The sequence below is a fragment of the Phasianus colchicus genome, chromosome 1 (genome assembly GCF_987193195.1).
Source record: "Phasianus colchicus chromosome 1, bPhaCol1.hap1.1, whole genome shotgun sequence".
Classification (NCBI taxonomy): Eukaryota; Metazoa; Chordata; class Aves; order Galliformes; family Phasianidae; genus Phasianus; species Phasianus colchicus.
This window is the reverse complement of record NC_143436.1, coordinates 94,466,407-94,494,123: the sequence shown is the minus strand read 5'-3', so window position 1 is coordinate 94,494,123 and position 27,717 is coordinate 94,466,407. Positions and strand designations below refer to the sequence as shown.

Sequence of the window (27,717 nt, the reverse complement as noted above, 5' to 3'; positions counted from 1 at the left end):
ACTGTGCATAAAACTCTTCCCCATGGATATGGATGCCAACGGTCCCCCAAGCACAGCTGCCTCATGTCTAACTTTGGAATCCCTTCCTCATTCCTAAGTCAGCAGAGCAGCTGGCCTCATGGCCCTGGGATATCGCTCAGATGACTGGTTGATGAAGACTAGGGAATGTTCCCAACATACTTGTCATCAATTATAAGCAAGGCACCCACTAACAGAAATAGAGATTGTCCTGTGAGAACAGATATCCAACTGCTTAAGAAAGAGGAATTATCACATGGAAACAAAGTGATTTTTCCCTCTTTTAAACTCATCTTTCAAGCAACCTGAATGCTGTCGAAAGGGTGCTACCAGCTGCCAACGTGGGAGAAAAACATCCTCTGTTTATCTGCAGAACAGGTACAGCCTGTATTTTCTTTCTACCACCCTACCAAAATACTTCAGCATCTTTTGCAAGGAGCAACAGTCCTGACTAGGTCCTGCACATCACTGAGCTCCTGGCTGCTCTTTCAAACCTGTCAGCCACTGCAAGCAGTGATATTTGTCCTCTCAGCAAATCTCTGTTCTGCAAACAGGTCATCTTCATCTTTACTGCTAGTGCATACAATACAAGAAACACCCACAGACCACTTCTTTTCACCACTGTAACCTCCCAGAGCAGCCGCTGAAGCCCAGCCCTGCACAGTGAGCATGGTGGGTGAGGTCTGCAGGCAGCTTCCACCCTGGACATGTTTTCTCACTGCAGAGCTGACATACTGAGACCAACCAAAGCCACGCTGCTGCCTGTTGTTTACCCTGCACTGCCCTTTCAGACATGGGCTGCAGCTTCCCAGTGTTGGACTGTGTGAGTGAATGGCCTGGGACCAGATTGTCAGGGACTGAGCCATTCCCTCTCCCAGGAGCTGCTAGGTTTGTGAACCTTGCTCCTGCATAGTTAGCTTTGGTACAGTTCCCTGTACATGTGCATACGTACCCATATACAGAAAGGGCAAAACCATGTTTTTTGTTGGTAAGGTGTCTTATAAACATGTATTTTTTAATCTTGAAAAGACTTGTGTGTTCTTAACATGTGATTTTAGTCAATTGTGCCTAGGTTTCTCCTAATAAAGTTCTAACTCCATCTCTTCTTGTTGGTGTTCTGCTTTTCACATGGCTGGAGAATGAGCTGCTAGCATCTATCAGGCTGCCTGCCAGCCTCAGCTGCTCAGAGATCACCCAAATTCCCATTGCCCAGAGTGGCAGGAATGAGGGGACAGCTTGGCCAGGGGGATAAATAATAAACATTGGAAAATGATTGATTGACTAGCTAGCAGAAAACCCTCCAGCTCCCCTGCACTACCAAGAAAGAACAGAAAGAGCTGTCTAGAGAGCAGAGGATGTATGGTTCCATTCTCTATCAAGCAGACTTTTACACACAGAGACAACTTGCTGTTGAAGGCCAATCCAGCAGGAAAAAGGTCCCCTGAGCACCTGATTTCTTGTCCACAGCCTTGAAAGGCTTTTTAAGATGCAAGGTCCTAAGAGACCGTGAGAATCCATGGCTAACAATCACTACAGAGTTTTCCCATCACTACTCAGCTCTCATAAGATGTGGTTTTCCAGCCCATCTCCCTGCCCGTACCTCCCCTTCCAATACCCAATCTGAATTTCATCCCTTGTTCCCACTTTCTGGCTTTCACAGGCTCCCTTCTTCTGACCTTGAATCTCTGTCCACCCAAAGGAAGTGCCCTTCCTTCCTCTCTCCACACAATCTCCCATCCCCAGGGATTCTTCATGCTGGGAAGCTAGAGACTAGTAAGGTACTGCACTCCAGAGAGGGGCCTGAAAGGAGGCATAGAGAATGAAAGTGGAATTTGACAAGGACACCGGAGCAAGGACCTTTAGCTGTTAGAATCTGCGGGGATCGAAGGAGTCTTGGTTTGGGGATTTTCAGCACAGATATGAAGATGTCATGTGGGCCAACCGACTGCCAACACAATGCAGCAAGGGGAAAGTATTAGTCCTGCTACAAATTTTTACTGATGTATGTACAGACATGAGCATGCCCATCCCTTAAGGTGCCACCTTGGCGGAAGAGGTATGCAGTGAGAAAGCCAGGAGCTCATTGAAAGCATATTCACAGATCACTTCCCTCGAATAATTTGGCTGTTAAGTGATATTGCTGACAAGTGGTGGTCCAAACTTGAAAAACTGTGTTGCAGGCACTTATAGAGGTAGTGTCTGGAGAGCAAGACATGGTCAAAAAAGTGAGAATAAGGATTTTCTTTATGCTACTTCTGTCCTCCACAATCTAAACACGTTCACAGATTGGGTTTTGATGATCTTTGAGACCACAACCATTCCATCCCAGCTCTCTGCTGCATAAACACATGCATCAAAGCCAACAAGCTCCCTCTGCCACTCTTACCGTACTGCATTCCTAGTACTTCTAGGTAGAACAAGCAGGGAATAGTGGATGGATGGATGTTTGCACTGGCTGACAGACTATAAACTTGTAAGTCGTAGAATCCATAGTCAAGGCCAGACAAGCTATCATATCACAACAGGAGGATATTTACTTCAGCCAGTAAGTAGAGAGGCTGGCCTGTCATTTCAGAGTTTGTATTTATTGCTTTGCAGCAGATGGATGCATGGATGGACTATCTTATAGCTGTGGCCTAAATCAACATTACATATTACATTCAACCCTTGGATAGGCACTCAGTATTTAAATGGCAGCACTCTATAGTGCTCTGATGGGAAAAAGAAAACATTTTATTCTGCATTTTTCCCTCTCAAGAGCCTTACCTGCTGGGTCTAGCACATTCTCTGAAAACTGTATTTTCCAGTGAGAGATGGAATTGCCATTCAACAGAAATACTCACTCTCGTCTTCACCTCCATCAAATTCACATCGTTCCAGCATTTTCTTCTCTTAATGGTGTCTTAATGGTGTCAGAAGTCAATTCTGTATTGTGGTTGTTTGCTAATCCGCTGCAGAAAATGTGTGTTTCACCAAGCTTTTAAAAGAGAAGTACTTAATCCTATAAAAGGAAAAGTTATATTTAAAAATACAGAGAATGCCAAGACTAACAAAGTAACAAATCAAGGCAAAGTCATGCCTGTAGTCCTCTCCCTTCTCCAAAAAAGAGGCACAGTGGGACAGCTGAATGGGGTAAGAGACAGATGTGGGAGACAGTGAAGGCAACACTGAAAATTAATGGCTGATCTGGAGCTTGAAGGTTAAGCAAGTTGTTTCCTCTTTCAGAATATGCGAGCGAGGCAATAGTCATGGAAACACAACGCTGATCTTTAAGATTGCTAAAATGCAACTGATGAAAAGATGCCAGACTACATAACCTCCCCTTACATATTTTTCATAGTTACTGAATATCTCACATCAGAAGGGACTCACAAGGATAAAATCACAGAACCATAGAATGGAATCATAGAATGTCTTGGGTTGGAAGAGACCTTAAAGACCATCTAGTTCAAACACCCTGCAGTGGAATTGGTTGCCACCTACTAGATAAGGCTGCCCAGAGCCCCGTCCAACCTAGATCATTGAGTCCAACTCCTGGCTCCACACAAGAGTACCCACATTTCAAACCCTTTGTCTGATGGCATTGTCCAAATCCTCCTTGAACTCTGGCAGCTTGAGGACATGACTGCCCCGGAAAGCCTGTTCCATGGCCTGATCACCCTCTGGAGGAAAAAAAAATATGACTTCAAAGTGCAAAGTTAATAGCTCTGCTTTTGCCCTAAGAGTTTGTTCCCTTTATGGTCTGGATGATTAAGACTCTTTCTGGGGATCACAGGAATGGTAATATCACATACATACATATATAAAACACAGTCATGAAAATATGATGACAGAAAGAGGATCAAATGAGCTTATAACACCCACTCTAGTCAAGTAATTCAGAAATGCTTCATTTTTCCTCCAGTGAGCATTGTTTTACAATTTTTTAAATGAATTTTTTGAGACCACATTCACATACCATCACTGGCTTCCCACAGATATTTCAGCAATTGAGTTTGACGGGCAGCAGAGCTCTCAGAAAGTGAATGACAGTCATGGAAACCGTGTTTTAAATTCATATGTAGAAATATTCACTCCAGAGACAGTTGTGCATCCCCTGAGCCATCAGGAAGCACAAACAATATTGCGTAACTGATCCTGCCAACCATAAGCCTAACAACACACCTTCACTGTGCATGCCACAAACTTACACCAAAACTTGTTTTAAGGACAGTTATGGAATAGATCTGTCAGAGTTAAACATCTGAGAGAACTGTGATCCACTAGCATTCTGCAGGTAGAAGTAGTGGTTACACATTTAGTTGCCTTTCACACAGCCCTAGGCACTACCTGAGATGCTGCTGGGAGTCCCCTGCACCTACAAAAGGAGGTATGTGGATAAGGGTGTAGATGACCTCACTTTCTTGGCAGCTCACAAACTCTCCATTGGAAGGGTCTAATTTTCCATCAGCTGCTTAAGGCAAGCACTTTTCACTATTTTGTGCTCCTGCACACAGGGCTTCAAAACACTCCTGCAAGCCCCTGCGTAGCAGAAGTGTTGTAAAAGCACAGCCACTCAGGCATAAACCACCCTCCCCAACCTCTAACGCAATTTGCCACGCTAACACAAGGCTTCACAGCCTACCTATTCACACAGAGGCACTGGGCTCTGGATGAATAAAAGTAATCAATCATGTTGCATTTCTTGGCAAAAAGTATTCCCACAGAGCAAGCTGGGAAGCAAAGCTCTGAAAACCTGCAATACTTCCTTGTTCCTGTAAACTGATTTCTGGACTGAGGCCTGAAAAATGGCTACATTAAGTCATGTTCCTCACTCAAGGTGGCTACATTTTACTATGGATTAGGAAATCCTTTCCATTTCCATATTGCTCCAGCCTCAACCCCTGCTCAGCTGGCATGTGATGAGTTCCCACGAGGCCATGGCCCCACTTTGATGTCTGCAGGAGAGGCTAAGGGCAGCAGTGGACTTAGATGACAAGCTGCCACTTCCTGCTGCTGGAGACGACATCCCTTGTATCAATGCCTGCATTGTCCCCCTCCTCTGATGTGTTTGTTGGTGACTGACATGCTCTTCGATGAGTTCTCTCAGTAAAATCCAGTAGACCACTACTGGATTTTATGAGGACATCACCATCTGGCAGGGCTGGAACACAATGAGAAAGCACTCTGTGATTACTCTGAATGGAGTTCTGTGACTCACTGTTCACACGAAGTAGCTCCTCTTCAGCGTAGGATTAATTCAGATGCAAGGGTAAGGCAGATATGGCCATGCCAGACATTGAAATGAACTGTGAAGGACCCATGAGGGAGTTAAATTTTCTTGTTCATGTTGGACGTGAGCCTAACCTTAAAAAGGCATGTCAGCAATGGTCAGCTATACAATATTAAGAGAGCAAAAGTCATCTCTAGCAATTTTTCCAGAAACTGGATACTGGCTGCTAGGACATGCCATTTTTAACAACCCGCCCCCAGTAAAACCCGACACTCTCATACTCAGCTACACACAGGCTTTTACAAAAACTTACATTACCCACCAGCTCCTACCCTTAAAAGGAATCAGATTAGCAGGGAGAGGCAAGCTTGGGGTCAGAAACTTGCTATTTGTTTGGGTGTGTTTTGAAGTAAAAGTCATGCCAGCTGTTCAGCCTGGGAACAAAGTTTGAGGTTGAAAAGGGCTCTTAACAGAACTGGTTTGATCAGTGCCGGGCTACACGCAAGAAGTCTTGGAAGCAACTATTTAAATTTAGCCATCACTAAAAAATGCACAGTTTCCACCTGGCTTTTCTTCCACTTCATCCAACATCCAAGAAAGCGTTAGGTAGACATGTAGAGCAGAAATTACCATCACCTTCACTGCATAAATGAAATAATGACCCAAGGCACATGTGGGTTGTAACTGATACTCCACTGAAAACTGGGCTTTTTTTCCAACACATTTTCCCCTTCAGATCACTAGAACTCTTTTCTCATCCTTTTTTTCCCCTCCGAAATGAGACATTGGATGGTCTCCTCCATGGTCTTTTATTTTGTTAGGATACAGCTTTGTATTCCTTTCCATATTTCTAGCTTTTCCAAATTTCCTTTTGACTCTGGCAATTCCAATGCATCAAATTCAAGGATTTTCTGAAAAGTTCATCGACATCCCTGGTTCTAAGTCATCAGTAAAGACATTCACTTCATTAAAGAGGCACAGAATAACCTTCACTGGTCCCTGACTGTTCTCTCTGACCAAACAAGCACATCACAGATTCCCAGCACAGGAAGATACCTGGCAGAGTGATAAGGACCTCAACAGCACACACGCTCTTCAACCCTTTTCTTCTCCCTGAGCATACCTGGAGCAAGAACAGCCTGCTTACCACGGCGCATAGAAAGTCTACAGCACAAAGAAAGTCCAAAGCACTCCTCCCCACAAGTCAAATGAGGGCTGCCACTGCCCCTGTGTGTATTTCTGAGCAAGAAGCACCACACATTTACATAGCCAGTAGCATGCCCTGGCAGCCCCAAGGGCCCTGGGGAACATCAGCCACCAGGGAGAGGAGGGGTTGTCCTGCTCTGCTCTGCCCTCTGCAGCCTCACCTCCTGCACTGGGTGTGGGTTTGGGTGCCACAATGTGAGAAGGACATTAAGAGAGCATCCAAAGGAGGGCCACAAAGATGGGGGCAGGGCCTGGAGGGCAAGGTGTATGAGGAGCAGCTGAAGTCCCCTGGTTGGTTCAGCGCACAGGAGCTGAGGGGAGGCCTGATGGTGGCTGCAGCTCCTCACAGGGAGCAGAGGGGCAGCGCTGAGCTCTGCTCTGTGTGACGGCGACAGGGCCCGAGGGAACGGCATGGGGCTGCGTCAGGGGAGGACAGCTGGGGGTGAGGGACAGGGTGGGCATGGAACAGCCTGCCAGGGCAGTGGGCACGGCCACGAGTGCCAGAATTCAGGGAACGCTTGGACACCGCTCTCAGACATAGGGTCTGATTTTGGGGTGGTCATGTGTGGAACCAGCAGTTGGGCTTGTAGGTGCCTTTAAGCTCTGGGTATTCTCTGATTCTGTGATACCTCCCAGTACCTCTGCAATGCAGGCAGGCCTATCAGAACAGCGAGTGTAATTAACAACTGGAAAGAACAGCCTGGGGATGGGATAATTTCTAACTACTGCAATGTGATTTAAAAGGTATGCACTGGTACTGACAGAAGTTACTGATCCCACCAGAAATTGCTGGTTATGGTCTTCTCCCCTGCACTAAGCAGGAGTTAGGTTAGGCACCCCAGCATTAAAATCTACACATCTGTGAAAAATTTGCCGCAGTCGATGCACCGCAGTTCATAATGATTATTTTCTGTCCACAGCGCTGCTGTTTGTTTCAATCCATTTAGCAATATTCATTAGCTCCCTACTTCAAATTAGGGTAATTGAGAGTAAGAGATCGTGTAATAAAGTCTTTTACTAAGGGAGACCTGCCACATTCCCTTCACTGACTCATTTGTTGACTCTATCAACTTGCAGTCGAGCTTTCCCAGATATCTTTCTTCAGATTTGCCAAATGATTCTTGAGAAAAATCACAACATCCCTTTCTTATTATCTCATTATCACCGACGGTTTTAAGTTGTAAGCTTCTTTTCACATTTATTCTACTGTCTTACACAGAAAAAGACATTAAACTCTAATGCCGAGATGGTTTTGCCTCTGACCCAATCTCACGGCCGAAACCACGGATACCAAAGCCCTAGAAAAACTCATGCCTGTCAACAATCCTTAAAATAAATACTAAAAAGCAGTCTTACGACAAAGCTGCTGTTAGCCATACCATTGTCTGGGATACTTTAAATTCTTCTTCTCAGGGAATCTCAGTCACTCGCATTAAATGACTCCTAACTGAGACATGAGAACCGGTAGCGGCGCAAATACCCATGAAGCAGTGACTGGTACAGCTGACAGCCACATGGCACCAGAATGGCAACAAAAGATAACACTGAGCCCAGAGAAGAGGCTCCAATACACATCTAAGACTTTGGAGAGCACCCTCAGGTGCTTCTGGAGGAAGCTGTGTGCGTGACAGTGGGAAAGTCCGAGAGCCTTTCTTCATCTGAAATCCATCTGAAAAATGACTACAGTGGTCCTTGCCTATTGTCGAGATATTACAGGAATCAAATGTCCTGAGATGGGCAAGAGATGGCCATGGGAACCAGAACAAATAAAATTCTATCCAGAGCAAAATCAGTTGGAAGAAAAAGCAAAACAAAAAGTTAAATCTCCATGTCTGGAACTGCAGTAAAACACAGATATGGCACTGTGCACGTACACGTGTACCATGCACAAAAGCAACGCAGGACTATTTCTATTTTGTAACAGCAATGTTTTTGCAGCCATGATGGGCCAGGGATGTAAGGCAAGACTTGGAGGAAGATCACATCCTTAATTCAAATAGCTACTAATATAGGTGGAAAAACAAATGAGCTCTTACATATACAAACCCTTCTTTGCTACCTCAGAGCCTTCCTGGTGAGGCAGTGTTGCTCCCATTTATGAAAAGATCAATTTTTCAGTGGCCTACTGAACACTCCATGTGAAATTGCACCAACTTCTACTCTGCTCAAGTTCCCAGTACTCCCTCCCCAGTTCTCCTGGTGTGTCAACACCATTTCATGTTCATTACCTTCATGTTTTGAATTATCACCTACCACTTGCATGCAACTGCACAACTTGCAGCTAACACTTCAGCAGCTTTGAAAAACCATGAAAACTCTTAGAAGAAATGCAGTTAATTCCTTCCAGCACCGTTGCATGACTCAGGTTCTTGTGTGCCATTCTCTGTTCTGCCATCCATTCACTGCATCACCAGAGCAAATCATTAAAATGCCTCACAACACTGTATTTCCTATGTGTGCACCAGAAATCATAATTATGGCTATAGGGCTCCACTGGGGAATGGTACAGCCTAACAACTGTGAGCTGCTTTGCATTGTGTGGGTGGAAGACACTACAGACATGTGAACCGTAAAGGTAATAACGGATAACTGTATTTTTTCATTAAAATCATCAGTTGCGGATTTGTAATGGATTTCTCTTCCAAGAATAAGCAGTATGCATCTCCTTTATTTATGAATGTAAAACCCATGCTATCTCTCATCTCTCTGCTAGTTCTTGATACCAGGAGCATTCACCCTATAGTTCTGCAGCTGGTATCACACCAGATTTAGGGACTGTCCATCCTCTTTGGTAATTCAGCTGGTTTTATTTTTTCCTTAGAACTGGAATGGGGAGCTAACTGCTGCTGGCTTACTACTGATTTATACCAAGTGCCAGTCTGATACGCAAAATAGTTTTTCCATTTGATCTTATGAAATGTATTTAAGAGACCTACCATACGTTTACAATTAAGACACTGAAAAAGCAAGTGACAGAGGTCCATTTTAAGCTAACAAGAATGATTTTCACAAACCTGTGGGAAAAACATAGTTTAAAAAAAGGATTATTTTCCCAGGATATGATTGCTGCAGGACCAAGAATAGAAGGATGAGTTATAAGCCTTTCAAAGCAGAGATTTATCATGGAAAATTCTGACAACCGTCAATGCAAGCAATGCCGCCAGGCACCACTTAGAATCCACAACATCTTTCAAACCTGTCGGGGTTTTTTAGAAAGGGCTAAAAATAAATGCAGAAATGCAGCAATATACACACACACACACATATATATTATTGTTCAAAAAATAACAGGTGGTCCTGCCAGCAGTGTAAACACAGATGACTCTTGAAAACAGTTAGCAAACACCCAGTTAGACAGCCCTTCTAGCCATGCAAGCAGCACGTTCAGAGCTCTCCTTGAATTCTCTCAATCCATAAGACATAACCATCAGGGATCCTGACTCCCTGTCATGACAAGGCCTGAGGACTTCCAAGCGTTTTGATCTCCTTCACCCACTGTATTTGCACAATTCTGCCCTGCTGACCTCCCGCGGATTATTGCCCTTCTGAAAATAACGCACACAGAACAGCTGGTGGGGCCAGAAACGTCGTGAACGCAAATAGCATGGCTCCCCAAGACAAGCTTTATGTCTTCTCCTGTAGCTCCCCACCACTTGGTCTGGTCCCCATCCTCAAATAACAAAGAGTATATACTAAAAGAGAACAGAGACTGGAGTACTAAAGGGATTCAAATGGCCAAACTGGATAACTGAACGTTGCAACTCAGCAGTGCAGGCAAAGCAGATAAGAAGCTGTCCTTGAGTCTCAAAACTTAAGTTAAGCCTGCAGCCAAACAAAAGGAACACATTTCATCCCAGGTTTCAGTTATGTCTCCCCATCCTGCAGCTTGAAGAAGGCACACATCCCACGGTTTGGGCACTTCTGTATGAATATGAAAGCATAATGAAACAAACAGCTCAACAAACTAGGTGTAAAATGATCTCTTTGTAGCCCCTCTTTCCTGGCTGATTAGAAGAGAGTAACTAAAATGACATATTCTTGCATTATCTCCTTTAATTTCATACCATCCCAACCTGCTTGATGTAATATATGTGCACAAAAAGCAAAGGAGATGGTAAGGATTAAAAGTGCCAAACATTTAAATGCTGCCATCAGGAAGCACATCTGCCACAGTTTCAAAGCACCATGCCTCGGGACACAGCAGCTGAGCAGCAGTGAAAGCTCAGCAGCACTCCAACCACATCTAGGGCAGCTCTACAACTGAGGCACTGAGAGTCCACCTTATGAGGCTGGAACAGCTCACCCACCTTGCTTCTAGAGGTTCCTCCTTATCTAAGTCTTCAGCTTTCATGGAAAAAAACTGGCCCACTGTTATTCCAGAGAGGTGCATGATCCCATGGACAACCAGATGCAGCAGAGGGCTGTAGGCCATGCAGGTTAGGATGACAAAGTTTGAACAAAAGAAAAACAGAAGGCAAAGAGTGCATCTTTTGCGCTAGGAGAGGGGATGAACAGCTACACAACCAGCATGCCACCTAGCATTCAGCCTGCTTCTACCACTCACGGGAACCAAATGCCCAATCCGGTAATTTAAAAGGAAAAAAAGAGGGAAAATAGCATAGTCCCCCAAAAAGAGCACACAGAACAACCAACCATCTGATATGCTGTTTCTGAAATCCAGAGGAAAAAAAATCTCCTCCTAATGCTGACTCTGGATGCCACAACTCCAGCTTCCAGGGCTGCGTCTCACAGCCCACACAAATTCAGAAATGACATGTAAGTATCAACACACACAATTTTACCAAAACAAGGAAAATAAACTGATGTTGTGAAAGTATGCAGGGAAAGAGATGAGATGCACAGATCTATACGCTGTACTATGAATGGTGCTTGGTCTGGTGGCATTTAGGGGTTTATTTTTTGCCAATTCCACCCCAAAGGATCACCGAAATGAGGAGTGGAAACATTCTTTCCACTTCCCGGGATGCTTTGCTCACAGAGCAGCTGGCTGAAGGTTTACAACAACAGACAGACTGGAGCAGAGACAAGAGTGATGTAGCTCCACAGGAAGCAGTGCAGCATACTCAACCAATTTATAAATAAATTTCCACTCTTTCTGACTGCTATACAGCTTACGTGCCCAGACTGACTAATTTATTATAGTCGCTGTGGTCATTAATTGCTGCAGGACAGAGACAGCACCATTAGCACTACGGTTGAGAAAGGTGAAGGCTCTTTTGGTGGCAGTACAAAGAGGTCTGTGATTCTGCACGAGTGCTGCTCACACTGCAAGGCACCTGACAGTTATAGCATCTGAGATTTGGGTAGTCATAGACCAGAGTGAAAAGCAGCACTTCATAATCAATTGGAAACCTGGCCATAGGAACACTTTTCGTGGGGGGAAGTCATATGGTAGAACACCCACAGTAAGATCCAACTATTTCTACCTCACACAGATGCTCTCTGTGCCCCACAAGACTGGGGCAGGGAGACACCACACTGGGCTGCTCATGGTTGGCTTTGGACACTGATGTCAGCCTGGATGTGTCACCCTCCTGCGGCAGCCAGCTGTACTGCCCAGTTCCCAGCACAGCTGCAACCTGTGGCTGCACACAGCTGCTGGGAGCTCACTCCTCTCATTGAGCAAAAGGCATTCAGAATAGAAGCAAAGAAACCAGAGGCAATACAAGTCTATTTTCTGCCCCCTACTACCCCAGAAAAGTGTTTCTACTTTAGGGGCATCCAAATTCTGCTCGAATTCCTACTGTGTGGGCATTTTATGGTATCTCTGATTTACACTACAAACAGCTATAGCCATTTGTTCAGGAAGAAGGCATCCAGGTAGTCCAAGAAACAATACCACACTCAAACGTGTCAGGCTAAATAGTTTTATCAGGAGGGACTTTTTAAGCACTAATTTCAGTGAGCATTGTGGAATAAAAACCTGATCAAGACAGGACTCAAAGTAAACAACAGTGGGCATAACTTAGCACTGTATCATGCACATAATGACTGTGTGGTTTGGTCAAACTATGAAACTCACTATGAATCAGTTTTCTTTTCAAGAAAATGAGAATGTAAATGCAAGTTTACCATACAGGAGTGCTCTGAGGCATGATATGTTTGTGGAATATTATGAAAAGGCAAACGATTGATAAGAATAGTAATACTTTGCCAAGGTAGTAATCATTGTAAATTGGTTAAATTCCAGCCAGGAGAAAATTTGTACTCTGCTTGCAGGAGAAAGAGTTCTTGAAACTTGGTTATTTGTTAGGGCTCATTAACTATCCTCCATGAAACACAGTTTACTCACAATGGCCATTGGAATAGCCTCCTGCCTCCTTGTCTAGTTGCAAAATGCTACAGAAGGGTGAAAATAACAGATCCTCAGAAAACAGTTCTGTAAAGAAGACACATCTTAGAATAACTACACAGTTGGACAAAGCAAAAATGGGTAACACCACTTGCTAAAAAATTGACAGCCGCCTGCTATTTCAGAGAGCTCTCCTCTAATTGCACACACCTGCTGTGGCGTGATATATTCTAAAATACATCTCTACAGTAATGCTGCTCGGGAGCAGCCAGATCCCCCCAGGAGGGACTGCAGTCTCAGTCTTCACAGCTTCACAGAAGCTGGGATTTTCTTCCACGGTAACATTAGAATGGAAATGCAAATCAGTGTGCTGCCAGCCTCTTCCCTCCCTCCACCTCTGCTCATTTATATCACACCATGTCTCTCTCTCCCCCTTTTTCTCCCCTCCCTATAGCTTAACTACGTTTTCCTATTCCCTCTCCATTCAGCATCTTCGTTTCCTTTGCACCCCACACCACAAGATTGAGGCTTGATTTCTCTTGATCTGTTATTTGATTAGCTTCTGCAATAGCCTTTTCCACCTCTCTGCTATAGCCATGACTCTGTTTCGCACATCCGTACTCAGAAAATTCAGGTAGCCCTGTAGGAACAGCACTGCTTTAAGACACCAGGGAGATCGCCAAATCCCCCTATCTGTGCAGGATAGAGGTGCAGGTGACTGTGCCTCACTGCCTGCATCACCTGCTGTCTCTACCCACTGTGCATGTTGCTATCCTCTTTCCTATTGCCCTGGACTATTTCCTGCACACAGCAGCTGCACTGCTCCTCTCCTGCCACGTCCCCTGACAACCAGAAGTCCCACAAGATCTGTTTCAATCGGCTCCGGGTTCTACTCCTACAGAGGTCTGAGAAAGGCTCCCTCAGAAGTGATGCTCAGGCAACCTGGTTCCTATGCCTGTATCTTCCCATCAAAATAAGGGTAAACATTAATTCCCCATTACCTCAAGTTCCCATCTGTAACATACAATTCCTATTGAAGGATTGTTTGAGGGTACTGGCCTTTAAAATCTAGCAAGAATTGAGCTGCTGTGCTGAACAGGGCTCATACACGATTCTCCAGTAGAATCATAGAATGGCCTGGGTTGAAAAGGACCACAATGATCATCTAGTTTCAACCCCCTGCTGTGTGCAGGGTCGCCAACCAGCAGACCAGGCTGCCCAGAGCCACATCCAGCCTGGCCTTGAATGCCTCCAGGGATGGGGCATCCACAGCCTCCTCGGCCAACCTGTTACAGCAAGCTATCCTTGGAGCAGGAAATCCTGAGCCTGCCAAATGGACGTTTTCAGCCACTCTTATTCAGCCTACAAACCCCACCACAGACCACGGAGCGCCGGGCAGCCATTTACCGCCCGCCCCAGACCCACGCATCATCCCCGGGGGCGGGACGGGAACCTCCCCGCGCGCCCCTCCCTGCGCGCCCCTCCCTGCGTCCGCACGCAGCAGTGCTGCGCCTGCGCGACGCGGCGCCCGCTGGGAGCTGTAGTCCACAGCCGCGCAGGCGCACAGCCGTTTCCCGGAGGCGCGGCGCGGTGCCCGCTGGGAGTCGTAGTCATCTGCCGCGCCCGCCTACTGGGCGCTGCCCGCGGGGGACTTCGCTTCCCGTCGTCCTCCGCGGCCACGGCCGGTCCGGTGCCGGCAGTGCCGCCGCCATGGGTTGGGGCTGGCGGCTGGGCTTGCTGGGCGGTCTGGCCGCGTGGACGCAGCGGCGGCGGGCGGCGGCGGCGGCGCAGGGCCCTGCGGGCGGGGAGCGGCGGGAGCTGGAGCTGGAGCTGGTGCAGGTGGTGTTCCGGCACGGGGCCCGCACTCCGCTGCGGCCCGTCCCTGGGGCTTCTCCGGTGAGGAGGCGCGGGGCGGCGGCCGTAGGCTCCGATTCGCTTCTGTGAGCTGGGGGAAACGCGATGTAGTCGGGAGTTAGCTGAGGGGAGGCGGGCGGAGCAGAGCGAAGGCTCGGTTCGGCCAGTGGTGCCCAGCGCTGGCTTAGGGCCCTTGGGAGCCCTGGTGTTCCCCTGAAGCAGTTTGTTTCGAAGCAGGTGGAGTGGCCGCCCAGTCTGTTGGAGGTGCCCGCTCACACAAAGCTGGACTACACGGTGACCGACCTCCGCGGCGGCCCGCAGCCTCCCTCGCCCTATGAGGAGCGCTACAGGAAAACCGCTTTCAAGGTGAGGCTCTCTTCCGCGGTTCTTCCGCTGTATTACTGGCACGTTCCAGTGAGACCCTTCCTCGTCTTTGTGCGCAGGGTGGTGCGCTGGCTGGACAGCTGACCACTGTCGGGATGCAGCAGATGTTTGCCCTGGGGGAAAGGCTGAGGAGGAGTTACGTGGAAGAAGCCAGCTTTCTCTCACCAGCATTTAAACCTGCTGAGGTCTTGTGAGTTTCTCAGTACCTTTCTGGACTTTCCTTTGTTTGCGAGTACCGCTGTGCTAGGGAAACTTTCTGCTGAGCCTCGTGTGAGACCTCCCTCAGAACACAAAGCACCCCCGTTCCTAGCAGGGATGCTAGGGACAGATTCGTTGCACTTAGGTTTAGCTATTGGCAATGGTGTTATGCGCTTTTACGGTGAGTGAAGAGAAACAGGTGATTCTGGGGCACAGTCTAAAGTTCATTGAGATGAAGCACATAGCTGCTGCTTGCATTGTTAGTGCTGGGAGATAAAATTACAGATAAGTGCCCATTTTTCATCTCCACCCTCTTCGAAGGAAAGTTACATGGTACTTAAGATAGAGGTGTCTATATTTTAAGGTATCTATAGCAGGGTGAGATGAATCCCAAGCACAGGTTTCTAAAGCCATGATGAAAGCTGAATCCTCAATTCCAGCAAGTCCTCCCCAGTTGCAGCCCCAGCCACGTGAAGGAGAAAGTGCTAACCTCACATGCTGCTTTCTCTCTTTCAGTATCCGTTCCACTAATATTTTCCGGAACCTGGAATCCACGCGATGCCTGCTAGCTGGGCTGTACCAACAGCAAAAAGAAGGTTAGGGAGACTTCTGACCAGTACCTTTCCTTTTATCAGTCTTCCTAGATGCACACACCTCTCACATCCCGACTCTCCCCGGTTCCTGATTGTTGCTTCATAAGCTCTTTGCTCCTGGTCCTTTTCCCCACTCTGTCCCGTTTGGTACTTTCTTTATCAATTTGTCACTTGCCTCCCTCTCTTTGTGTAGCTTACTGCTGGTGCTTGGATCTGTTGCCATCAATGCTGCAATTTCAGAACTACTGAGGAGGTTTGCATTAACTGCACTTCAGAATCAAGAGAACAAAGAGTTCGAGGTCCAGTGTTTGCAAGATGCACTGTCACATCTGAAAAAACTTTGAGTCTCAGAGTCTCTCAGCAGTAGGAGTATCAAGATCCTTTGCAAGTTCAGTATCTGGAGTAACTTTCAGCTGTATCTTATAGTTGACAACTACTTGTATGTCCTAGAAATACACTCTGGATTTTTAAGATCTCACCTCTGCTCCCTCTGTATTGAGTTCCAGGAACAAATAACAAAAGTGAACTGGCCAGAGATCAGTACGCTTCATGACAAAGAAACTAGTTTTTGACACATGCAAACAGACACTAAAAAAAAAAAAGTGAACATGCAACTAGGAGATATTACAAGGTACACAGCGGATAGCACTGTGGAAATAAATGCTGAGTGAGCAGCAGCAAGCACAGGAGTTGCTACTGATAGCTCAGTGGGAATTGCTAGTTGACAAGAGTAGGCTTGAACACAAAGGCTGCGGGAGTGATTAAAGGAGTCTAAAGACACATACACTAGCGATCACACGGTCTTCCTTCTTATTCCACAGGACCTGTTGTCATTGTCACTGATGAAGCAAGCTCGGAAATCCTCTACCCCAATTACTACAACTGCCAGCGCCTGAAGTGCTTGACCAGGTAATTGCCAGCCATACCTCCCTCCCATATGATTTCACTGCAGTTTCATTTCAGCAACAGTAATTTAAAACAGCACGTTTTCTTTCCGTTTCCTGCTGCCCATTGGGAATGTGTAGCTAACTGTATAAAACATGAGGTGAGCACAGTCATGTACTAAGCGGTAGCACCAGAACAAAACAAAAAAAACAGTCATTTTTCTTGAAAGGCCAGTTCAATTTAGTGTACAACAAGCAAACACTCATTACCAACTAATGTGTAGCTATCCCGTGGCATTGCTGCAGGATAGAATTAATGTCATCTGCATCCTTTAACACACCTTCAGTGTGCAAACACATTGGGCTTCCTTTGAAATTAATCTTTTCCTGCCACATTTATAGCTTCAAGAAACTGACATATACTCTATCTTGACACATTTAACAAAAACTATTGAATTAAAATAAGAAACATCCTACATAAAAAGAACACTCACGTTTGCAGAATCAAGTATTCCATAAATGCTTATATCGGGTTGGGCATGGGGTGGAGACCAGACAACAAGGCAAATATATTACCGTTTGGTTGGATTAGCATATTTTTGTCCCATGATATCTAAGGGTTTTCAGAATTCACTTGCAAAAGCTTATTGTATAACATTCGACACTACAGGCAACAAGTTGTTCGTGACAGTAGTGAGGTGACAATCCATAGAAGCAATTCAGAAAAGTCAGAATATATTCAGACTCAGCTAGTAATACCAGCAGTGCAAAAGGAGAGTAAGGTGTAAACCCTCCCATTCCTTCCCCCATCTCACTAACTGCACATTTTCGAACCATGTCAAGGTGAATTTTTTAAGCTGCATTAAGAAGCAGTGGCCCAGCCCAGTAGCCACCCATGCCAGAAATTCTAGTGCCTTTGATTTCAAATTGAATCTACAGATGTTTCTGGGGAAAAAAAAAAAAAGAAAAAAGGCAAACAATGACACTAAAAAGGCACCAAACTTTCCAATCGCTCCCCCAGCAGACCAGGGGAAGAGAAAAAAATCTGCAGTGTACTTAGCTTCAAGTATAGTCAGCGCTCATAGTTAAAAACATAACTCAAACCAATGTAATGAGGCGTATGGGTTCTACCAGAGTGAGAGGAGAACTGAAACTACCAGTGATTTTCTAAGCATTTCTCTTTTCCCACACCATGCATAAATCTGTTCAAAGCTTCTAGCCTTTCTTCTTCCATGAGGTAGTTAAAGGCTGTTCCCCAGAGATAATAGGCTTGCAATCTTCTGGTATGATGATATCTGTTGACTGATGATACACAGCCTTTGCTTATGGGAACCTCCTCATAGGAGATGTTAACATCTCATCTAAACTTTTCTTTCCCCGTCTCTGTGAGAGCAGATGCCAGCAGCTGACATCGTGTCTGTCCTCTCTGCCTCTGAGACTCCCATCATCAGGAATCCTTCAGTCTCCTCTGATGCTTCTACCCCTTACTGATAGGACACGGCTCCACTGGACTGGGAGTTACAAAAAAAACTGAGAGATAAAAATCTCAATGTGTGAACAGCTTTTGGCTTGTTTTTTTCCCAATTCCCTGACAGGCAGAAGTTGAAGGATGCTCAGCTACAGCCAGCTATCTCTGAGGACTTAAAAACAATTAAGAAGAAGATGGGTGTTGATGGTGATGAGTCTGTGGATTTTTTTCTCCTCCTTGATAACATTTATGCTGAGCAGGTGAGCTGGTGATCTGTTGCACTGTCGCATAAAGAAACATCATTGTTTTTTTTTTTCCTGACCCCAGACATATGGAGAAGATAATAGAGGTGCTAACTCTCACTGATACTATTGGGTATCCCAGTACCTCTTTATGTAATCCAGGAAGTCAGTAGAAATAGTTTGGCCTTTTTGAAAAGCAAGATTACAGAGTCAGCCTTCTTCTAGATGCATCTCCCATGTTTGTGTTCTTACCTTGAAATCCAGTATCTTTTTTCAAGCATAATGCAGTAGATCTAAGAGGGTGGTTGGTCCTTGTTTACCCCACTTCACAGTGTTGTCCCTTTTTTTGATAGTCAGAAGCTAACAAGTCTGGTTCCAGCATACTACCCCTGAGCCAGATTGTCTCTGCTACTGGAAGAGAGCTGGGCACGTTTGTGCCTCTTCTTAATACACCTTTTTTGCTGGAGCAACTGGTAATTGGACTTGGTGGTCTTGCTGCGAGTTGACTAGCTCAAGGCCTGTTATACTCTCTTCATCTAGCATCAAGAAAAGACATCCAATCTTTCAGTACATAGAACAAGCCTCTGTGTTTAAAAAACATACTAGGATACCTCATATGAAAACTGCAGTGTGTACAGTAGTACAAATGCTGTGATACAAACAGCTGTTTTCTGAAGGCGGTCATTTGTGTGGATTCAGCATTGGCATGGAAAAGAGCAAAAGTGTTCTTATGTTGCCTTCTTTCCTTCCAGGCGCATGGTTTGCCAAGCTGCCCTGTGCTGAAAGACTTTCAGCAGACCATTGAGCGTCGATGCATAGACTCACTGCTTTTCGTTCTGGAAGACGGTTCAAGGTGATAGCTTCTGTTTGTGCCTCCAGCCTTAGCCTTTGTTTTAGGTTACCCAGGTTGGATGAGCTGTACCAGCTTACAGTGGCAGACAGGAAGAGTCCTTTCCAGTTTGCTCAATTTCCCTATCAGAGGTTATTGTCCTTTCATCAGGTCTGTACCTCAGCCATCCCAACACCAAGTTCAGTGCCTCAAGTCAGGAATATGATCTAGGACAAAGGAGCCCATACTGAGGAGGCAAGATGTGTATTTAGGTCCTGTTTTGCTGGCAGCCATGGAGGAATTAATGTCCAGGGAACAGGAGCAAGCCACTGGTAAGCAGTGAATGGTTCAGTTGCTGAAGTGGCATCTGTGAACCTGTGTTATAAACAAAAGCAGAAGAGAATGGGAAATGCTTCAAGCCTGGGGGCTGAGGCTGCACAAGGCAAGGCTGTCCTTGCAGACACACAACTATGATTTGAATTCCGACCAGGTACGTTTATTCCAGAGATGGCACCTGCACAGCTGGGCTGCAAAGTGTTGATGCTAGAGGAAAAGGTGATGCCAAGCTCTACACAACTTGCAAAAGATCTGTTGCTACGTGCAATTAGTTACTTGCTTCACAGTCATTTGTAAAGGTGGTGGAGTTGCTAACCTAGCAGCAGCTTTCCAGAATCCGTCACAGCTGCCACAGTCATCTGCTCTTCTCAGATGGTGGCATAGGGCTGCCTTCTCTGGGAGGGCACTTGGCCTTAGCCTTTTCTATATCTTGAATTACAGATCTCAATTATTGAATGATTTTTCTCCCAGTTCCATAATACCCAGTACAGCGACAATCACAGTCATACTCCCGTTTCCACTTAGGTATTCATTAATTAGACAGTTTCTTCACAACGGAAGTCATCTGAAGAGCTCTTCTCTGCTACAGAGACAACAACATTAAAAAACAAGCAAACAAAAAGAAGTACTAGCTTTCTTCTTATTCCTGCTGCCAAAGGCGCCCAACACTTCCGTTGTTCTTTTACAGTCAGCTACTGTCATTTTCCCTAATAAAATCTATGCTTCCAGAATCATAGATAGGGAAACAAAATAGGATAGAGAACATCAAGGAGTTTCTGGGTTTTCCTTTTAGCATACCACATCTTGTGAGACTGGCTTGTTAGCATTTCTCCCTTTCCAGTCTGCAATCACGTTGGAATCTCTGTGGTGACTGAGTGACTGCTGAAAGAAAACGTAACCGTAGGGATCACATTCAATAGTTCTTAGCTGCATTCAATACACATTATCAGTCTGTAAGAGAAAATCAGGTTTCCAAGTGTTCGTTTGAAATTAAGTAATTAGAAGGTTAAAAAGTCAGTAGATTTATTTCTGCTTCTTTTATAGAGAAGTTCTTCAGATGAGTGTTGGTCTCCTTTTCTATACCTTGCAGAAGAACATTACAGAAGCAGCAGATCCCTCATCTCCAGCTGAAAAGGCCAGGTACAGGGCAGATCTCTCCCTCTAATCGTTGTAAATCTGTCAGTGTGAAAAACCGGTTCAGAAGGATGTTCAGGGGGTGGGTAGAGAGAATGAGTGCTTGTCTGCTAGAAAAAGCATAAGCAATACTGGCTATCCATGGAGAAATACAGCTAACCATTTAGGATGATTTTTTTCCTTCTCTCTTTTTTTTTTTTTAATTTATTATCAGAAAGCTCATTCTGTATGCTTCTCATGATGTTACCCTTATTCCTCTCCTGATGGCCCTGGGCACCTTTGATCACAAATGGCCCCCTTATGCTGCAGATGTGACCCTTGAACTGTATCGGCACCGGCAGTCCAAAGAGTGGTTCATTCGTGTGTCTTACCATGGAGAGGTAAGATCCCATAGCAAGCTCACCTTACAAATCCTGAGCTTTTGGTTTTGCTCTACATCTGTGTGAGGCTGTGAAATAAGATTTGTTTTGAGCATGCTGTCAAGCTAAAGAACAGAGTAAGACTCATAAAGCACATCCATAGTAACCAAGGTATCTTTTCTACTGAGCTGACCATTGATCTGATGCAACTTCACACAAGGACTTGCTTCAACCAGCTTATTTCCCTGCTGCAGAATGCATGTGGATTAACAACGAAGTTAGCAGTGCATGAGATCTGTGATTTTGTCTCTTTGCCTTTGCAGGAGCAAGTGGTGAAAGGATGCAGAGCAGGCCTCTGCCCACTAGAAGAATTTCTAAATGTTCTTTCACAGTACTCAATCAGTCCAGAGGAATACAATAACCTGTGCTCTCAAACAGAGGGGAATCAGCAAAGTGACTTGTAAACAGTTGTCTTAAATTAAATAGTTTAATATCATCAGAATCTTTGACTCTTTGTTTTCTTGCCAGCCACCTTTCCCAATTGTAAAGGTATTTTAGATAAGGGAAGTTTTTCTGACCAGACACAGGGTGGCACAGTGTCACATTTCACCGTTAGCAGCAAGAAGAAGGAAGCTGAATAACAAAATGTCTCAGGTTCACTTCTGAGACAGCCATACAAAGGCAGAAAGAGTCTGAAAACAGCAAGGGAGAGAAGAGCCTTGTTTGAACTGCCCTGCAGCTGTAGGAATGCTTGAAAGCATAACAGCTCATCATGTGCTGGGACTGAGATGAAGCCCAGCTTGCTTTGTGCTACCAGAATTAAGAGCTGCAGAAGCTCCTGTGCCTTTCCTTTTCTTGTCATGTTGCAGATAAACGAACCTCCCAAATGACATAGCATTAGCTACCTCATTTTCTCAAGTGCACTTTTGTGCACACAAAACTTCTCCAAAGGGACAGTAAGCCTCCTGAGCTCTTCCCTGCAATTATGGAAATTCTACAGTGAACATGCAAAACAACCACAGTGGGCCAAGTACAAGAACAGGCACTTTTGGTGAACCCTGCTTAAATACACTTCAAACAAAGAAGTCCATGGAGCTGCTACTGACTTCAGCTTTGGGCAATGTTGCATCTATGTAGGTCACTCCAAAAGTAATGCCTCCTATTTATTTCCATGGAAACGACAACAAGGAGGAGTAGAATGACATTATTTGTTAGAGCAAATTCTCAGCTACAAAACGCTATTTTTCAACAGTCACCACCATTAGCTATTATGCATTTTCACCAGCAATGAACAAAAGCCGGCATGCCACGCTCATAGAAATGTACAGCAGAGGAGGTGACCCGCTGTTTCACAGCTGCTATCATGATGTTGAGGCTAGAAAAATGTTGCCCACACAGTCCATCTTTCATTTTCCCAAACAGCTGGATGTCAGGAGGCACCAAATCTAGACTATATGGGAGGTATGATAGGACGGTCCAGCCAAGATTGGCAATGCACTCCATGACCCCCAATCTTGCATTATCATGTTGCAATAGAAAGGTTGTCCTCTTCTTTGGCCTGACTCAGGAAGTTAGAGCCTTCAGCTTAGTCAGCATCGCAATATAAATGTCAGTCTGGATGGTTACTCAGGCTTCCAGGAAATCCAGAAGAATCACCCCTTTCATGTACATCACCATAGCCACTGAGGGCTGCATCTTTAACTTTTTCTTCAATGGGGAATTCAAGTTGCCATTCCATGGACTGCTGTTTCAACTTCAGCTCATAATGGTGACACCATGTCTCATGACAAGTAATGATGCAATCCATGAAACTGTCACTTTCAGCCTCATATTGGTTCAACAGGTCCTGACAAACTTACATATGGTGTTCTTTCTGTTCCTGTGTGAGAATTTGTGGGACCCACCTGCTGCAAATTTTTTATATTCCAATATTGGCAGCATTGTTTCCAATGCATTTAAGCTGACGTTCAGATCTGCGCAGAGTTGCCTGGTCATAATCTGCTGATTCACATGGATGAGCTGATTGAGATGCTCTTCATTTCATGGTGTGACAGCTATGCATGACTGTCTGGAGTATGGCTTGTCTTTCATGTCATTGTCACCACTGCTGAAACGTACCATCCACCACCTCACTGTGCTCACATCCACTGTTTGGTCTCCATAAACGTTCAGCAAGTGTTGATGAATGTCAATGGGTGCCATTTTTTCTACATGAAGGAATTTGATGACACACCTTTGTTTCATCTGCACTTCCACGTCAGATGCCATTTTGTAAGACTGCCCCTCTGCTGCCATCTGTTCTGCAGCAACAAAATGTAATGGAGTATTGGTGGAAAGGTTCAACCTTTGCTGGCACATCACCAACATCTACCTCTAATATCATAATACAACAGAAGGCATTATTTTTGGAGCAGCCCTCGTACTTTGCACGTGCTACAAAAGGAGCATTACCAGCATAGCCAACAGAAGTACTTCTAGCTGTGATGCTGACACTTTTTCCTGGACCACTATGTCGCCAATATTTCTCTCTCAGTAAATAAAACTTGGATACTGCTTTCTTCGGGATATGCAAAGGCTAAAACAGGGGGACCAATTACTGAAGTGGTGCTGCAGCATTGATTCTGCAATACCCCTTCTCACTTAGACTGCAGCAATGTTAAAAGTGAACCACTGACAGAGAGATGACTGCAGGCATTTGACTACCTTCTCCCAAGAAGAGTGGGGTGGATTTTAATGCTACTCTTTCCTTAGGCTGCCCCCACCACAGTTACTTGTTGACACTGCACAATGAACAGAATGATTTGAATATTAAGTACATCGCTGGAGGTCTCACTGAACTGCTGTTAGAAGCTGTCAAAAAAGCAAACAAAACATTGTTATTTTCCACTGAGCTCTTAATACAGCCCAAAACCATAAATACCGTTATATAAAAAAATCAATGGTCTTGCTTAAGAACATCGTGATCTGCTCTAATCAAGCTCTCTCTTAGGCATGGCACGAAGCATATGGAGAGTAGTGTCTGAAACATGAGGTGTACAATTGGAAGCCATTTGCAAGACAGGGACTGCCTCAGAAGGGGGATACTAAGGAACATTGTTGGAGGTTTGAGCTTTGATGGTAAGCAAAGCAGGAATTCATGCACATTCTGAAACAAGAGCCGAGAGCATATCCCAGCAAAATCAAGTGGCAAATGCAGTTGCGACACTCAGAAACTGCAACACAAGATCAACAGAATTCAGCAGCACAAGCTATTCTAGTGCTCCTATGACTGTTAGAGGGCATTGCATTCACACTATTAAAATAATCTAATTGCTCTGGGCAGGAAAACATACTGAAATGTACTGAAATACATTATTACAACAGCACAGGATTTCAGAAAAACAAGCCAGCATCTTGGCAGCAGCTAGGAAGGAACCTCTGAACAGGTTATTCATATTTGTCTCACAGATTTCTGCACCACCCTCTGCACCAAATTCTGCCTCAACCTTCTCCTACAGAATTGCTGGGACAGCACATTGGCGAAAGCCCATCAAACATCTCCAAAGTTGTCATGGAAGGAGGCACATTTAAATACTGATTTTGGAAGTGGGATTGATGGGACAGTGAAAGGGTTCAAAGATCACAGGAAACAGTTAGGTGGCAAGTGCCAAACTGCAGAAGAACTGAGGCATTTCTGAGAAAATGAATAAATAAATAAAAATAGTAAAATTGTATATATATATATAAAGAAGATACAGAGAGAGAGAGAGACATACGTTCCCTACAGAACTAATGCATCTATACGGAATAGCTACTTTCCACAACAACCAGGAAAGACACAAATCCAAAACAATGGAATACAAAAAAAATCCAAAACTTCCTTACCCCAAGCTGTTAGTAAGAGTGCTGCTGAAGTAAACTAAGGGAGTTCAGCCTCAGGTTCCCACATGAACTTGAGCTGCTCTCAAGATTTCTAGCATCTCAAGCAAAACAGCATTGCTTTTCTTTTTTGCCTCACACTCTGCCTCAAACAAAAGCAACCAGGAGGGTAAAGCCTGGTTGTGCAATAAGTTGAGAGGACCCACATCTCTCAGTTAAAGACCACAAACACTGAAGGCTTGCTGGCTGAACATGAAGATCAAGGGGATATTGTGCTTAGTATATTTTGAGTGACGTGGTTTAGTGGTATGGTGATAACGTATTGATAGCTGGACTGGATGATCTTAGAGGTCTTTCCAACATTTATGATTCTAGGATTCTATATCTGTCAACAAATCCAACATAATAAAGCTAGCAGTTTGAGTTGGAAGTTTCAGGCCTGAAAAAAATCCACTTCAGATAACGTGCTTTAATCTTAAACATAACTAACACAATAAAGCTGCGTTACACATCTATCACAACAAAGAGCATTAACAGAAATAATTGGAAACTATATGGACTGCTTCAGAATAGGAAAGTCTTTGGGTTAGAGGTCACCTCATCAGAATGATGACACAGAGCACATAAGCAACACAAAACTTACATCTTGGGATAGCATTAGGATTACTACCTAATCAATACAGCGAAGCACTCTCTTATCCTCCTTCAGAGGGGTCAGCTTCTCACATCTACCCCTAGTCAGGACACGTGCAGCATACCAGAAGCACAGTCAGTGCTCAAATCCCAACCAAGACTGAAGAAGATAAGATCTCCATGTATTGGTCTGTTTTCTGAAACATTACCCATTGGGTACCACTAGGAGGTCGGTACTAAGCCAGTTGGTCTAGCACATCGGTTGTAACAGCCTTTGGTGGATTAGCTAACCCGCAATACAGGCACAAAGCTCAAATTCATTTGGGCAATGCGTACCGCCAGCGTACTTCACAGGTGACCTGTTCACAACAGTCTACTACTTTAAAACAAACAGATTTAAAACATTTTAAACTTTTGATTTAGCAGGCACATTACTTCGCGTTTCAGAAGTTCACCATCTGCTGGGTTTACCTTTTAAGTCTCTGTGCTCCGGCTGCGCAGCCATCTGGGATGAGATAATTTGAACAGCAGACTGTTTCCTCCCATGCTACTAGAGAGGAAGAGCAGCCAAGCATGTATGAATAAAGTCTATTTCATTCTTTCAAACAAAGGTGGAGGAGGAGGATTTGAAAATTAAAAAAAAAAAAAGAAGAAAAAAAAAATGATGGGGGGAGAGGAACTAAAAATGGCAGCCCCACTTTCCTTCTTCAAGTGCACCATGACTACCAGAGCTGAGTCACAGCTACTATTAAAAATAAGCAGGAGAGAGCAGAGCCTGATCTTATAGATCCTAAGGTGAATTTGCAAGGCTGGCAGCTAGAAAGCTTTTGCATTTGGGAAGTGAGAAGGGGAAAAAGTGAGATCAGAACAAAACAGGGCAGCTCAGTCCACATCTACCAATTTATTTATTTTTTTTTTTTCCAACTGGATCCAGCTGAAGCCTTTAAATCTCATAGCTGGGAATGCCACTGAGGTTAAGGGGACCTATGACACATAGGAGAACCCAAGTCTCTTGCATTTTCTGCAGGAAAAAATCTTGTTAAGATACCAAATGTCAACATTTGAAGTTGGACGCAGAAGGAGCTTTAGTTACCCAACATCTTAAAAATGCATCTTTCCATTTGCCAAGGGCCTTTGATGCAGTCATTTCATATCCTTTGCTACTCAGAATACCTCAACACGTATAAGGAAGGAATGGGGAAGACGTATTAAAAAAAAAAAAAATTGCTTATTACCATGACAGGCAAGTTTGCCTTGTTCAACATGGTAAAAACAGTCAAACATGGCAAAAACAGTCAAACATGGCAGAAGCAGAAATGTTTATAAAAGTTGTACTATGACAATTTCCAAGATGCTGAAAAAGGAACTGTGCAACCATTTAAAGAAAAGGTAACTCCACTGTACAGGAATAACACTTAATATGTCATTGTCAGCTGTCTGAAATCTTGACAAGCCCATGCTTCAGGCACGCTACTTGTCTTGTTAGAGGGAAGCACCACAACACACATCCCACACATTGTCAGAAGAGTAATTCTCACCCAAAATCATTTCAAATTTGCATGACAGCACAAAGGTGAATTTGGAACAGCCAACACAATGCTTTGAAGACTGCGTGCCTCCCAATGTGTGTGGGTTCATTCATTTTGTAACACTAGCAACTAAACTTTGGTAAAACAGCCATGGACAGAAACTCTTTTTCCATCCTTTAAACATCAGCCAACTTTCACAAACTCTCATGCACAAGCATATTAAAGATGCTCATTCTCATGTGAAGTTTCATACACATTGACAACCTTTCAAGGAAACTATTATTTAAATAATTTCAAATAAGGACAAGTGAGAAGAAGAAAAGAGACTACATGTTTCATTTACAGTGCTAGGGCAAGCAGAGAGCTACAGAGCGCCTGCTCCCTTCCCTATGGATCTGATATATCCCAATTTTCTCCAGCAGTGGGGCTCAACTCACAGACCATAGTTTAGCATCCAGTCCTTTACTTCTCATAGACAAAACCCAAAAACCTGCTCACTGAAACTCAGAAGGCAAGCGTGAAAAAGGCAGGATTAGGAAGCAATCGATGACAACTGCAGCAAAGCAATAATTTACCCAGCAGGGCCATCTTGATAAAAATCTGCTCACTGATAACTTCTTTCTCACCTTTGTTATTTAAGTTCATCCGTTCCCTGCTATCTCAACCT

General features: G+C 44.6%; 1 protein-coding gene across 3 annotated transcripts; it reads left to right on the top strand.

The window, feature by feature from the left end:
- The first annotated feature begins 14,414 nt into the window (after nucleotides 1-14,414).
- On the top strand, nucleotides 14,415-21,532 carry ACP6 (acid phosphatase 6, lysophosphatidic). 3 transcript variants are annotated; one of them, XM_031612602.2, is made up of 10 exons: nucleotides 14,415-14,645; nucleotides 14,841-14,969; nucleotides 15,047-15,177; nucleotides 15,702-15,781; nucleotides 16,600-16,687; nucleotides 18,258-18,390; nucleotides 19,125-19,225; nucleotides 20,582-20,677; nucleotides 20,886-21,051; nucleotides 21,354-21,532. In XM_031612602.2, the coding sequence occupies exons 1-10, from the start codon at nucleotides 14,460-14,462 to the stop codon at nucleotides 21,492-21,494; spliced, it is 1,251 nt and encodes a 416-aa protein (XP_031468462.2). In that variant the 5' UTR covers nucleotides 14,415-14,459; the 3' UTR covers nucleotides 21,495-21,532. The 3 variants fall into 3 exon arrangements, with proteins under 3 accessions (XP_031468462.2, XP_031468463.2, XP_089976980.1); XM_031612603.2 differs by having other exon boundaries at nucleotides 14,838-14,969; XM_090120854.1 differs by lacking the exons at nucleotides 14,415-14,645; nucleotides 14,841-14,969; nucleotides 15,047-15,177; nucleotides 15,702-15,781 and adding an exon at nucleotides 16,053-16,166.
- The last annotated feature ends 6,185 nt before the right edge of the window (nucleotides 21,533-27,717 follow it).